Raw genomic sequence first — 14,882 nt, forward strand, 5'->3', positions numbered from 1 at the left:
GTATCTGAGCACGGATTCGATCCCCAGGTCATCCTGACACTGGAGCCGGTGCTCTTACTTGCTGAGCCACCTGGCCACCCCTAAGCAATTGGGGTTAAGTAACTTTCTCAAGGTTACATGGCCAGGTATTTCTGGGTGGGTGCTAAGTGTCTGAGCCCAGGTTTGATCCTCAGGTCATCCCGACACTGGAGATGGTGCTCTTACTCGCTGTGCTACCTGGCCACCTCAAATCCTTAGATTCTTAATGATGACATCTCAGTGTATACTACTGAAGTCCAGAAGAAGTCTTTTCTGCTACCTGTTGAATGAGGGTTGATAATGTGATAAGAGAAGAATGATGTTTCTTGCACTGGTAGGGCGGGGGGAGGGGGGGACGTAGGAGAGGAATAAGCAAACAATTGCCAACTTTGTATTTAGGACTGTCATTACTGCAGGGGTAGTTAAGACACCACTGGCATGGGGTAAGTTACTTGTATCTCTAGTCCCAGTCCAGCTTCCAGCTCTTTTATGGATCCTGATCTGATACTATTTTCTACTGGGAGTAGACTGTGTTAGCTAGACATGATTCGTAAAGGAGATGCTAAGAAACCAAGGAGCAGATTTCCTTTTTTATTTAAAATAAAACTTTTCTATCCTTGTTTAGATGTAAACCCATTTTATACCACTCACTGTAGGCATTTCAAATTGAGAATGGGACAGTTATTAAAGCAAAAGCTTGAATGTTAAAAATCATCTCCTAAATTTTGGGAGTGAGGTGCAAAGCATACTTACAATTTTTATATTTATAGTTTCTGAGGTCTTCTCCAATTCTGAAATTCTGTGATGCTTCACTTGTCATCAAGCAGTCATTTCCCATAAAGTCAGTTTTTAGTAGTCCTGTCCTCTTATATCAGGTTAGCAAACATTTATTCAGTGCATGCCATGTGCAAGGCACTATCCTAGGATTAGTAATAACTCATATTTATAGATATCTTTCTCTTTTGATAGACTCCAATGCTGCATAGTTTTTTGTAGATGATTCTTGGTTCTTAAAAGCTATGCTAGTGGAGCACAAATTCTAGTAGAGCCTACCAAACCAGAGAAGCTTTTTGAGTCTGTGCCCAGGGATGGGCTCTGCTTTCAGAGAACCAGTCCAGGTAATTTTAGAGAAACTTACCACCTAAAGGTTGACCACCAAATGATGCATTTTTTCTTTCCATCATAGAGACTCATGGAAATTGTCAACTGAGGCAAAGAAGGGGACCTCACATGGACAAAATTATGGATCATTGAAGTATGTTAAATAGCTTCCCTCAGAATAACCCTGTGAGGTCATGCAAATATTGTGATTCCCAATTTAAGAATGAGGAATCTGGGTATAAAGATGAAAAAAATGAAACTGTCCCTCCCTGCTCAGGATCTTAGAGTCTAGTGGTAGAATAAGATACTATATATACAGATAATTATAATGCCAGCTCCAAAGCTACCCATTCTTTAGGATTAAGTTGTTTAGCTTCCAATCAATTTTTAATCCTTTCTTTTGTGGCCTTTTATCAGATGTAATTTTTGTTACCATATGGTCAGTAAAGGATGATTTAATATTACTTTTTTTTATGTTCATGAATTTTTTTGTCCCTAATTACATGTTTTGGTGTCTTGGGTTTTTTTTTGCAAGGTACCATGTAGTCCTGAAAAAATAGGTATGCTCCTTTGTATTTCCATTCAGCAGTTGTCAGAGATATATAATGTCAAACTTTTCTAAAATTCTTTTCTTGCTAAATATTTAGGTGATAAGCCATTTGATGAATATGTTAAATATGGATGTTAATTCCTTGTCTATGATGTTTTAAACTTAATATAGTTTTACAATTTTATCTTTTTAAATCAAATCTCTTTTTACCATTTCCTCATCTGAGGTCCTACTTTTTTTTTCTTAGTTCAGCTGAAGCATTTATAGATTTTGCTTTACACCTTTAATTTAATTTTGTATGAATATGTTTTAAGTATGTTAACTCTCTAAACAGGTAGACAGGTAACCTTGGAGATATGGGTTTAGTTGCAGACCACTACAATAAAGTGAATATTTGCAATAAAATGAGTTGCAAGAATTTTTTTGTTTCCTAATGCATGTAAAAGTTATGTTTATACCATATTGTAGTCTTTTAAATGTGCGATAGTACTATGTTTAAAAAATGTACACAACTTAATTTAAAAATTCTTCATTACTAAAAAATTCTAAACCTCATTTGAGCCTTCAGCGAGTCATAATCTTTGCTGGTAAAGGGTTTTACCTTGAAGTTGATGACTGCTGTCCAATCCAGGGTAATGGTTGCTGAAGGTTGGGGTGGCTGTAGTAATTTCTTTTTTTTTTTTTTCCTTTTGGAGGGCATTTGGGGTTAAGTCACTTGCCCAAGGTTACAAGGCAACTTTTTTTGTGTGAGTGGTAAGTGTCTGAGGCCGGAACCGAATTTGGGTCATCCTGACTTCGGGACTGGCATTTTACTCACTGCGCCACCTAGCTGCCCCCCAAAACCTGTAGTAATTTCTTAAAATAAGACAACAATGATGTTTGCTGCATGGATTGATTCTTCCTTTCATGAAAGATTTCTCTGTAGCAGTTTGATAGCATTTTACCCATAGTATAACGTCTCTCAAAATTGGAATCAGCTCTCAAACCCTGCCCCTGCTTTATCAGCTAAGTTTATGTAATTTTTTTTAGTATTATTGCATCTCAGGGAGTAGGGAGACTCAAGGAGGGGGAGAGAGATGCAGAAATGGCCAATTGGTGAAGTAGGTAGAACATATGATACAACTTTTATTGATGAAGTTCACCATCTTATATGAGTGCAGTCTTACCCCAAAACAATTACAGTAGTAACAAAGATCATTGATCACAGATCACTATAACAGGTATACTCATGAAAAAGTTTGAAATAGTGTGAGAATTGCTGAAATGTGACACAGAAACATCATGTGAGCACATGCTATTGGAAAAATTATGTGAATAGGCATGCTTGATGCAAGGCTTCCATAAATCTTCAGTTTATAAAAAATGTAATATCTGTGAAGTGTAATAAAGTAAAGCACAATAAAATGAGGTATGCCTGTACACTGCTTTTTTTTTTTTTTAAGCAATAGGGGTTAAGTAACTTGCTCAAGGTTACACGGCCAGTTATTTCTGGGTGTGGTGCTGAGTGTCTGAGCCCGGGATTCATTCTCCAGGTCGTCCCAACACTGGAGCCGGTGCTCTTACTCGCTGAGCCACCTGGCCGCCCTGTACACTGCTTTCTGATCTATTTATCCTCTTCTATTTTATGAGTGAATTCATTCCATTCACTTTCACAGTTTTAATTGTGTATTACTGTACATCCCATACTTTTTCTTAGACTTCTTGTACTTAGTACAACTGATCCATGCTTGATGCAGCCTGCTTTTCCTCTTCTCTCTTACCCAGATACCCAGACTCTAATCATAGCTTCTGATCCCCCTTTTCTTTACTTGTATTCCCTCCTCTATCCACCCCCCTCATCTTCCTCATTACCATTCTTTTCTGTACTCTATCCTATTTTACTCTCTCTTCACTCTTCCAATTTCCCTGTTGAATACATTTCTACACTAATCTGCATGTGTTAGTATTCTACCTTCCTTTGTTTCAGATGAAGGTGAGGTTCAGGTGGTGCCCATTTCTCCTTTTTTCTTTTTCATATGGGGGAGGGGAGGGCAATTGGGGTTAAATGACTTGCCCAAGGTCACATGGCTAGGTTTCTGTGTGTGTGTGTGTGTTTGTTAAGTGTCTGAGGCCAGATTTGAACTCAGGTCCTCCTGACTGCAGGGCCGGTGCTCTATTCACTGCACCACCTAGCTGCCCCCTTCCTCTTTTTCCTATAGACTTCTTGGGTACCCTGATAATTTTTTTCCTTTTCTTTTCTAGTTTATTCCTTTTACTCTCCGGGGCCATTTACCTCTTTAAACCCCCAGAAGAAAATGAGTTCACTTTCAGGTTCTGTTTTTCTTATTTAACTCCCCCCAATACCTTTTGAAGACATCAGAGTACTGAAGGGATACTTGGTTTTTATTCTTCTCCTATTAGGATATTGACTTGACTCTTCATCATTATACAGCCACTTCCAATTGCTCAAATAAATTTGCCTTTACAAGTTTCTCTTGACTCTTGTAAACAAAAGAGCCAAAACTGGCCTTCAGGAATGCTTGAAAGAAATTTTCTGTTCCATTAAAGGTCATTTTTTTCCAAACTCTAAGATTATACACAGCCTTGCAGGGTAAGTTATTCTTGGTTGTAGGTTTATATCGCTTGCCTTTTGGAATATAGCATTTCAGTATCTCCACTCATTTATAGTAGAAGGTATCATTCTTTATTATTTGAACTCTTTACAGCTATTTGTAGTATTTTTCTTTTCTATGATACAGAAACTGCATTTGGGCTGTGGCATTCCTAGAATTTTCCTCATTGAATTCTCTTAATCTTTATTTTCCCCTTTTGTTCTAAATCTGGACAATTTTCATTCATGATTTCTTGTAATAGGGTATGTATGCTTTAGGAAAATCACCTTGGCAGTTCTGTGGAGTGGGAAGGATCTAGAGGAAATGTGATTTCTAAGGGCACTCAGCAATGTTTTACTCCAAGGAAGCTTTTTCAGATGTTGGTGTTCATTGGGATTTCCTAACATAACTTCATACTAGCATATAACTTCTAGATGATTTTAATTTTTTGTATACAGTTCCTAACGTATCTTTGCTATTTGTTTTAGAAGTAAGCCAAAGTTTTAAAGATTTTTTTTTGCAAAACCAGTCTTCTGTTATGTCAGCTAGCGTTCACATCAGAGAAGGGCTGTCTATTAACTTCTCTTGCTTTTTGACACCACTGAATTTTTTACACCTATGGCACATTAATAGCCCAGTTCTTCTCTTTGCTACTCACTAATATGCTTATTCTTTCCCTCTGCTACAAATATTGTATGCGTAACAAATGTAAACATTTCAGGGCACAAAGAATAAACAAGATTGAATGAGAAACTGAACTTCCTCTTATTTACAGTTTTTAAAAGTGTATTAAATTCTTCACAATGCCAAATTAACCTATTTTTGTTCTTTATGAACTTTGTATTCCGGTTTTGCTGTTTATTGATTATTATAAAACATCCCATGAACTTGGCAAACAGCAACAAATATGATCATTTCAAGATATAAGAAACGGGAAAAATGGAATTATGTACAAAACTGAATCTTTATTATAGACATTTGGATTTTTAGTATGTATAACAAATTTAACATGGTAGTTCCAAAACTCCTAAAACTTGGCTCTTCTTACTTTCTTCTATGCATTTTAAAACTATTTCATTAATGGTCTCCCTCCTTCCTTCCTTCCTTTGCCTACCCTCACTACTACCACCACCACCATACCTTTTCTTGTAGCAAACAGTTTTATTCAAGCAAAATAAATTAATATATTTGCTATGTCTGAAAATGTCTCATTCTCTAATTTTAGTCTTATCACCTCACTCAAGAGGTTGGTAGCGTACTTTTGTTGTTAACACATTGATCAGAGTTCTTTACTGTTGAAAAATTGTTTTTCCTAAAACTGTTGTAGCTATTGTCTAAATTGTTATGGTTCTACCAATGTCTTTTTGTACCAGTTCATGCAAGTTTTTCCACGATTTTCTGAATCCATTCCCTTTCTCATTTTTTTATCATACAATTCCATTGTATTCAGATATGTTAAATTTGCTCAACCATTCCCCAGTTGATGGGCTTTCCATTTTTTCCCCAGTTCTTTGCTATAGTAACAAAATGCTACTATACATATTTTCATACATGTGAGTTATAGTAACATTGTTACAGTTGTATTGTATTATTTAGTAGCTTAAGGATACCCCCCACACACACCTGTTCGTAATGCCCTTTCCTCACATTCCCAAAATTACTTGGCCTTTATTTATTGCTGTATATATTTCCTCTTCAAAAAATGTAAGCTTCTTGAGCTCACACTTCCAACAATTATAATTTTGCTATTTTGTTATCTTTTTCAGTATGATGGGTGTGAGATAGAGCCTTACAGTGTTTTGAGAATTACTTGTTCACATCTTGCCATTTGTGGAGAATGACTAGTTCTTTTATGTATTGGAATCAGTCGTTTAGAAACTTTAGATACCAGATATCTTTCAGAGAGATTGTCTGTAAAGATTTTTGCCCTTGCCTGATTGTTTGCTTTCTAGTTCAAACAGAAGTTATTTTGCTTATGCAAAAACTTTAATTTTATGTATTCGAAATTATCTGTTTTTTTCCTGTAATGTCTATTTTTTCTTCAGTCAAGAAATGTTCTATCATCCATAGTTGTAGAAGGTACCACCTACCTTACTTCTCTAATTTATTATATGACCTTTTATATGTAGGTCATGTATCTATTTGAAACCTATTGTGTGATAGATACAGTGTATGAAATACTGGTTCTAAAACTAGTTTCTTCAAGAAGCTTTACAGTTTTCCCAGTAGTTTTTAAACAGTAAAGTCCTCCCTCCAATAATGGAAGTCCTTACATTTATTGAATACTTTGCTACTTTGTTTTTTATTTCAATCTGTCCCGCTGACAAAACTTCTATTTTTTAATCAGTACCATGTTGTTTGATAATTACTGCTTGGTGATATAGTTTGTTTTCTCTGGTACTACTAGACCTTTTACTTCCCACTCCCCCCCCCCCCCTTATTTCCCTTGATATATATAAATACCAAATGAATTATATTAGTTTTTTTCTCCATTTTTATAAAATAACCATTTAGTAGTTTGGTATGGCATTGAGTATTGTGTAATTACTGCTAAACTTATTTTCTAATTTTTTTTATTAACAGAGATGCTATGAACACAAACAATACAGAAATGGATTGAAGTTTTGTAAACAAATCCTCTCAAATCCCAAATTTGCAGAGCATGGAGGTGAGTTTAAATATATATTTTTTTAAATTCTGGATAATAGCTGTTTTGTGTTACAGTTATAAACTTATTTAAAGTAATATATTTTTAGGTAATAAGTAGTTATTACTGTTCAGCAACATACTTCACTTAGCAGAATTTAAACTTAGAATTGGCAGAATTAGGGAATGAATTTGTTTTATCCATCCAGTATTATAGATTTATGAAAATCTGACTCAGGAATATTGCCTCATTTAGTAATTCTCTGCCTTCTTTGCTGCCATTGTGTGACTTCGTCAATCTACCTTCCCATTGGCTAGGGACAGTCAGAGGAAACAGTCACCATCCTGCAATTTAAGGTGGGCCTTGGTTATAATTTATTAATAGTGTTGTTGTGAAACTATATTGGTTAGACCAGTGTTATTTTCTGCCAAAGATGTAGATATCCAGAATTTTCTTTTAACATCTAATTTATTTGGTAGAATAATCTTGTAGCTTTTATGCTTCTTTTGTTTTCACTTGTATCAGATGGACTATTCCTGCCATTAATCCTCAAATTCTTCACCTTCCTTGCTAAGAAAGATCTTGTCAATTATTGCCCCCTTACTTCCATACTTTTATTTTTACCAAGTGAAATCATCAGAACACAGAAATTATTTTGCATCTTCTAGACTATTTCATATTTAAATCTTTTTATTTTGGAACTCACTTGGTTTAATATTTTGGTGAGGAGTAACATTATTATTCTCAGACTCAGAAAAATATGCTGGGTTTGGTTTGAAATTTTGCCCTTATAAAAATTTTTTTTCCTTTTGGCTGAATTTAAATAGCAGACCTCAAATGACAACTTTTGATAATTGCACATCAAAAGGGAAGTTCGCCTCAAATGACAACTTTTGATAATTTCACATCAAAAGGGAAGTTTATTTAATATATATGAAGCTTGTTAATTTTGTTATTGATACTTTTTGCTTTTTATATTACCTTCATTCATGAATGTATCCCCTCCTCTTTCCTGATCCAGAGAACCATTGCTTGTAAGAAAGATTGCAAAAAGGAGAGAAAAAAGTTGTTTGGCAAAACTAGTTGATATTTCTTTTGTATCTGACAGCATATGCAGTATTTCTTACCTTTATTTCCCTGGTTCTACAGAGAGTTGAGGGAAGTACATTTTCTCAGCTCTTCTCTGAGAGCAGACTTGGGCATATTAGAAAGCATTCAGTTTCCCTTTTCTGTGCTTTTCTGTCTGTAGTGCTGTTGCCATTGCTTTCCTGCTTCTGCTTCTTTACCTACACAGCAGGAATGTAGCTGGGGAGTTTTTGAGACCAAGGGAAAGAAGCTGAGTGAAGTTATTAAGTTATTATAAGGTAATAATGTGTTAACACGCACAAGCCATTTAAAAAATAAATAACTAACCAAGCCTGAAAATCTCAATCAATATGGAGACTCTTTATCTGAGTTCCAAGTGTAGGCTGATCTCCTTTCTGGAGGAAAAGGTAAAAATACCTCATTTACTTCTCTACCTCCAGGATGTTAGGGGCAAAGACATGTTCCTAAAGGTAATATATGATCTAAGCTTAAATGCAAGGAAAGAAGGATTCTGAGGTGGTAAAAGGGAGACTTGACCATTTAAGAGCTTATAGAGTGGAAATGTTATTAGGTGAAAGAACATACAATAATGGCCAGAGGAGGAAGAAAAATAGTTAATTCCTTGCTTAGGGATACTGAGGAAGTTATTTGTTGACCCGATAACTGCAGTTGATAAGTTTATTGTATTCCCTGGACATGTATCCAGCAAAAGAGAACCTTCTAATATATGTCAAAACAAACAGCTCTCCACTTGTGGTGATTAATGCAGGCACATAAGATAATTTCAGAAGAAACATAAAAAGTATTTATTATCAAAGGTTGTGAGGGCTTGGTCTTTATTAATTACATTATATTTACTTTTGATTTGTGTGTGTGTGTATTCTTTACATTGTAATTACTATGTGTTTTGTTTTTTTGATTTTGCATCAGTTCCTATAGATTATGTACCACAATTTCCCTCTTTTCTCTTTCTTTTTGGTGGGGGGAGGCTGCCCTATTATAAATTATGGAGGCAGATGTAGTTTCCTTACTGTTACCAACTGAAGGTAAGAGATCCTAAAGAGAAAAATTGATCTGGGATTGATAGAACATCTGGCTAAAAAGGTGGTATCTGAAAACGGAATTTAGACCATGGCTTAATATGGGGATAATAGATTTTTGACCAAACACAGAATATATCTAACAAAGGCTGGTAAGGATGTAGTTGCTGAGTATCTTGCAAATCTGATCAAAAGGTTTTTAGATGAAAAAGGTTAGATAGGAAGGAGATTGTTTAGGTGAACCCCTCCATCAGTTACTTTAGAGTATAGTTATAATGAGGGTAGAATAGTAGTTGAGAGACATAGAAGTTTACAGGAGGTAGAACTCAAGAAAAGGAGCCAGTGGTAAAACCCCTAGCCCTAAATATCTATATACATATACCCCAAATTTGGGCAGTAGGCAAGAGGAAATAGAGGTCCTGGTGAAAAGAGGAGACTTTTACATGACTGAGACTTCCTGGGATAAAAACATGATTGACTGACTAGACAGATGCACCTTATTAAGAAGAAAAAGAATAGGTAAAAATAAGGGAGAGAAGTTTTATGTGCATATTTCTTTTTCTGAACTTTGACATGAAATTAAGTAGGCATTTCCATATGCATAGTAAAACAAAGAAAGGATTTTATACATGTTAACAGTTTTTCTTTTAAAATATAATATGAAAATCTGCAAAGCGGTCTGATTTTCTTTTCCTTTTTTTAAAAAAATAAGTTTTTAATAACATTTTCTATTTCACTACAATATATCCCACTTATTCCTCGCTTTGCCCCTTCCAGAGAGCCATTCCCATATGCCAAATAGAATTTTTTTGGAGAGGTTATTTAAAAAAGCACAGTTGAGCAGTACTTTGAAAAAGTCTGAAAACGTGTGATATGTAACACCTGTGGACCTCTTTGAAAGGGTTGGTGTTTTGGGGGGTGTTTTCTCATCTCTTCCTTTGAGTCTCACTTTATCTTTATAATTTCATTACATTTACTTTTGATTTTATGGTGTGTTGTTCTTTGCATTCTTGTAATTTACTGTGTATATTGTTTTCTTGATTCTCCTTATTTCATTTTGCCTCAATTCATATAGATCATATACTATCATTCCCCTCTTTTCCCTTTTCTTTGGGGGGGGCTACCCTATTCTCTTTTCTCCTCATTTCTTCTATTAAAAGGAAAGGATAAGGAGGGAAATAAATACCTTTTTAACATATGTATAATTAAGCAAAACAAATTCCCACATTGGCAGTGTCTGAAAAACCTTGGATCCATTACCTCTCTTTCAGGAGCAGGTAGCATGCTTCCTCATTGATCCTCTGGAATCAGAGTAGATCACTGACTGCATTGATCAGAGTTCTTATGTCTGTCAAAGTAGTTTGTCTTTATGAGACTGTTACAATTGTTACCATTATTGTATTGTATTAATTGTATTGTTACAATTATTACAAGATAAACTGTTCTCTTTCTGTTCATTTCATTCTGCATCAGTTTATACAGTTCTTCCTAGATTTCTCTGAAATGGTCCCTTTCCTCATTTCTTATGTTGCAATAATATTCCATCACATTCATATCATCATTTGTTCAGCCATTCTCTAGTTCAGGGTTTCTTAAACTTTTTGTACTTGAGACCCCATATGGGGCCCTGGCCCACAGTTTAAGAAGGTTCCCAAACTTATTTGGCCTACCACCCCTTTAAAAAAATTACTCAGAAGGGGCAGTTAGGTGACACAGTGAATAGAGCACCAGCCCTGGAGTCAGGAGGATCTGAGTTCAAATTTGGCTTCAGTTGCTTAACACTTAACTAGCCATGTGACCTTGGGCAAGTCACTTAACTCCAATTGCCCTGCCTTCCCTCCTCCAAAAAACCAAAAAAAAAAAAAAAATTACACAGCACCCCCTAGAAATCTACTTTCCACCACCCACCCAGAAACACCTGGCCGTGTAACCTTGAGCAAGTTACTTAACCCCAATTGCTTAGGGGTGGCCAGGTGGCTCAGCAAGTAAGAGCACCGGCTCCAGTGTTGGGATGACCTGGAGATCAAATCCCGGGCTCAAACACTCAGCACCACACCCAGAAATAACTGGCCATGTAACCTTGAGCAAGTTACTTAACCCCTTTCTACTTTCCTTAGCCCTTTAATGGTTTTTTTTTAATTTGCATAATTTCAAAAAATATATAAAATAAGTTTTTTAAATGATACCTTAAATTTAATTTGTAAATTGAGGGGGGGCTCCTGCATTGAAATTTTGATGATGTAATATTGTGTTATGTAACCGAATAGTGTTATATTGTAAACAAGTCGTTACATGCAAATATTCCTGCTGATGCATGCTGGACTTCCCTACAGCCTGCCAACACTTGCTTGTGTTTTTTGTTTTTGGGGGGAAGGGCAATTGTGGTTAAGGGACTTGCCCAAGGTCACACTGCTAGTTTTTGTGTTAAGTGTCTGAGGTCAAATTTGAACTCAGGTCCTCCTGACTCCAGGGTCGGTGCTCTATTCACTGCGCCACCTAGCTGCCCCTATCTAACACTTGTTTTTTAAGACCTGTCAGAGGACTTGACCACTAATCTGTTATAACTTGGATTTTGTATGTTTATTTGGAAAATAATGTATCATTGCAACCTTGTTAGACAACAAATGAAACATGTATGAAGTTTTTCAAAATTTTCTTATCTTTCCTTATGTTTCCATTGCCCCCTTATTTTTATTCAGTGTCTCCCAATTGTACCTGAGGATGTTAAGCCACTCTCCCCCCCCCCCCATCATTCCAATGCTTCCCAGGAAGCAGTATCTACCACTTTGGGAACCTAGGGTAGTTGATGGGCATGCACCAATTTAATTCTATTTCTACCTAACTAAAATTCTAATAACAAAGGAATATAATTATAAATATTTTTGTATATATATCCTTTTTGTCTTTGATCTCTTTTATAAGACTAGTAATGCCATTGCTTACTCAAAAGGCATGTACACATTTCAGTGACTTTTTTGGTCATGGTTTCAAATTGCTTTCCAGAATGTGTGTACCAATTCATAATTCCACCAACTGTGCATCATTGTTCTTGTGCTCCCACAGCCTTGACAACAATTGTCTTTTTCTTTCCTTTTTTCCCCCATTATCATTAACAATAAAACTTGCCTTAAATGAATACTGTGTCTTGAGATAGTGACTAATTATGGTTTGAAGCCATAAGATATTTGAAAATAAAGCTTTATTACAAAAAATAATGTGAATGTTTCACCTGTCAAAATTTTTTAAAAGTTTGTATCTGCACACTTAAAAAAACAACTCTGAGTTTTCTAGCCTATTTTAAAATCTTTCAAGTGAAGAGTTTGAATGGATTTTGAGCCCATTTATTAAAAATAGAAAAATGCTGTGCTTTCTAATTGTTTGGCAAGAATAACTTATTTACCTCAAAGAAGATAGAAATTTACTCCCTGAACTTCAACAAAAACCTTGATTTTGTTGGTAGATTTTAGTGTGCCTCTCCCTGTTTTGACAGCCACTAAAATAAAGAATTCAAAGAAACAATTTTAAAACCACACATTAAAATTGCTGTAAAACAGGTTGCTTTATTATTTTCCAAATTTGCTGTTAATAAAGTTAAAATTTCTTTATTTCATCATCTCCTTTTAAAATTTGTTTTCCAGTGCACATTATTAATGTACAACTGTATATGCATAAGTATGTTTTATATACACAGAGATTCATATAGGTATATATTGGTGGGCTAACCTATCAGGCAGAATATACAAAAATGAAAGTCATTAAAGTTAATGCTTAGGTTTTATATGCTAAGGTTTTATTTATTTATAATGCTAGGTTTTATACTTGGGCTCAGAAAATTAATTTTACATTATAAAATGGGAAGAGAGGTGATATCTGAAAATAATCTAGGATTTTGAGTGGACTACAATCTCAATATGAGTCACAAGAGTGATGTAGCAGCCAAAAAGCTAATGCAGCCTCAGACCTGCAATAAGGGAGGCATAGCTTCCAAGAATAAGTGTATGAACATCTATTCTCTGCCCTTATCCAGCCTCATGTGGAGTGTTGTTTTTAGTTTGGGGCACCACAGTTAAGGACATTGGTAAGCTGAAGAACACCAGAGGAAAGCCACCCAGGATACTAAGAGGTCTTTTCATAAAGTGATCCTTTGATGAAATTGGGGAGTCCTGATAATAACAAAAACCAGATATTTTTAAAGTCTTATTGAGAAGATATTAGACTTGTTCTCTTTGTCCCCAGAGGGTGGAATGAATGTGTTTAGGTTTATTATGTGGAATAACTTGCTAACCATTGGAACTATCTAGAAGGAAGTGGCTTGGCATCAAGATGTTAGCTTGGCTGTGGGGTGATTAATTTTTAGTCAAAGTGGGTTCTCCATCTATCAGAGGCCAGATGATGACCCCTTGTGTCCCTACTGCCTAAAGAGTACTTTGTACTTAGACACTTTCAATAAATATTTGTTGAATTGTATTGAGTTCAAGTAAGATTCAGCTATGAGCTAGTATACACACATTTAAAGACAATTTTATATGTAATTCTTCACATTAGGACAGTAGTTTTTAAACTTTTTGGTCCTAGAACATCATTACACTCTTAGAAATTATTGAGGACCATCCCCTTCTAGATGCTAGAACTTTTATGTGGGTTATATCTACTGAAAGATACCACACTAGAAATTAAAATATCTTATTATTATTATGAAATGAGTTTTGACCATGTAGACACCCTGAAAGAGTATTGAGGACCCAGGATCCCTGAACCACACTTCATTAGGATATCAGCATAACATTGACTGTGGAGCCAAATTATATGTTAAGATAAGCTGATCCTAGATACTTTTCAGAATTTAAGTTGCTGACATGCCATGGGGCCTCATAAAGAAGTTTCATATGTAGAGTGGTTTTGTGACATGGACCCCAGTCATAGTAATAATGTGAGATTACACGGTCTTATAACAGTAGATAATATTACCATATATGGTATTTAATAAATGCTTGTTGTCTGTATAAACCAGAGGTGTCAAACTTGCAGGTACAAGTTCCCATTGCTCTAAACTAGATTAAAATGTAATTGGGAAAAGTGTGACAAAAAAAAATTAAAAATGCAATACAGCATTGATAATTTGGGGGTTTATTTTTTGCCTTTTGGAGGGCAATTGGGGTTAAGTAACTTGCCCAAGGTTACATGGCTAGTTTTTTTGTGTGGGTGTTAAGTGTCTGAGGCCAGAACCGAATTTGGATCCTCCTGACTCCAGGGCCAGCGCTTTACTCACTGAGCCACCTAGCCGCCCCATAATTTGTGGTTTTCTAAGTCGTTGGCCTCCATGCTATTGGTATAGACTCTATAATCCACATCAGGAGGCATGTAGTGCTTTGTAAAGAGAACTGGGTCAGAGGACCTGGGTTCAAATCCCATCTCTTGAGTCTTCTACATAGGTTGTTAAAAGCCAGTTAACCTCTCTCAGACTCAGTTTTCCTATCTGTAAAATGGGAATTGGACTATATGGAACAGAGGGCTACCTCTGTATCGGTGATTCTCTTACCATGTACCAATTGAATTCTGTTTCTACCTAACTAAAATCATATTTATTACTTTCCTTTGCATTTAGATTTCAATTCTGCATGCACCTGATATTTTCCCCCTGTCTCCTGAACACAGTCTTAAATTTTAGCATTTGTCATTTGTACTTTATACACAGGATGTCCCAGAAGTCTTAAGCCTCTAAAGCTTAAAACTGCGCTAAGACTTTCAAGATAGCCTGTACTCGAGTCTCTCATGTTCAAGTAGATCTGTGAGTTCCTCCAGGGATGCAGATCACAGCCCCTCCATGCCTAACTACCTTGTGCTCTTCT

The 14,882-nt window shown here is 35.7% G+C and overlaps 1 protein-coding gene across 3 annotated transcripts in view; it reads left to right on the forward strand.

The window, feature by feature from the left end:
- NAA15 (N-alpha-acetyltransferase 15, NatA auxiliary subunit) overlaps positions 1-14,882 on the forward strand; it is a 101,056-nt gene that overhangs the window by 41,370 nt on the left and 44,804 nt on the right. For 2 of the 3 annotated variants that reach the window (XM_069105396.1, XM_069105397.1), the window contains exon 2: positions 6,844-6,928. In XM_069105396.1, the coding sequence (XP_068961497.1) occupies positions 6,844-6,928 (85 nt within the window). Of the gene's footprint in view, positions 1-6,843; positions 6,929-7,240; positions 7,264-14,882 lie in introns of those variants that run through there. The other variant, XM_069105398.1, reaches the window with a different exon arrangement.

Source organism: Petaurus breviceps, unplaced genomic scaffold, assembly GCF_028583685.1.
Source record: "Petaurus breviceps papuanus isolate PSGF00001 unplaced genomic scaffold, PetGlider_PUasm1.0 76, whole genome shotgun sequence".
Classification (NCBI taxonomy): Eukaryota; Metazoa; Chordata; class Mammalia; order Diprotodontia; family Petauridae; genus Petaurus; species Petaurus breviceps.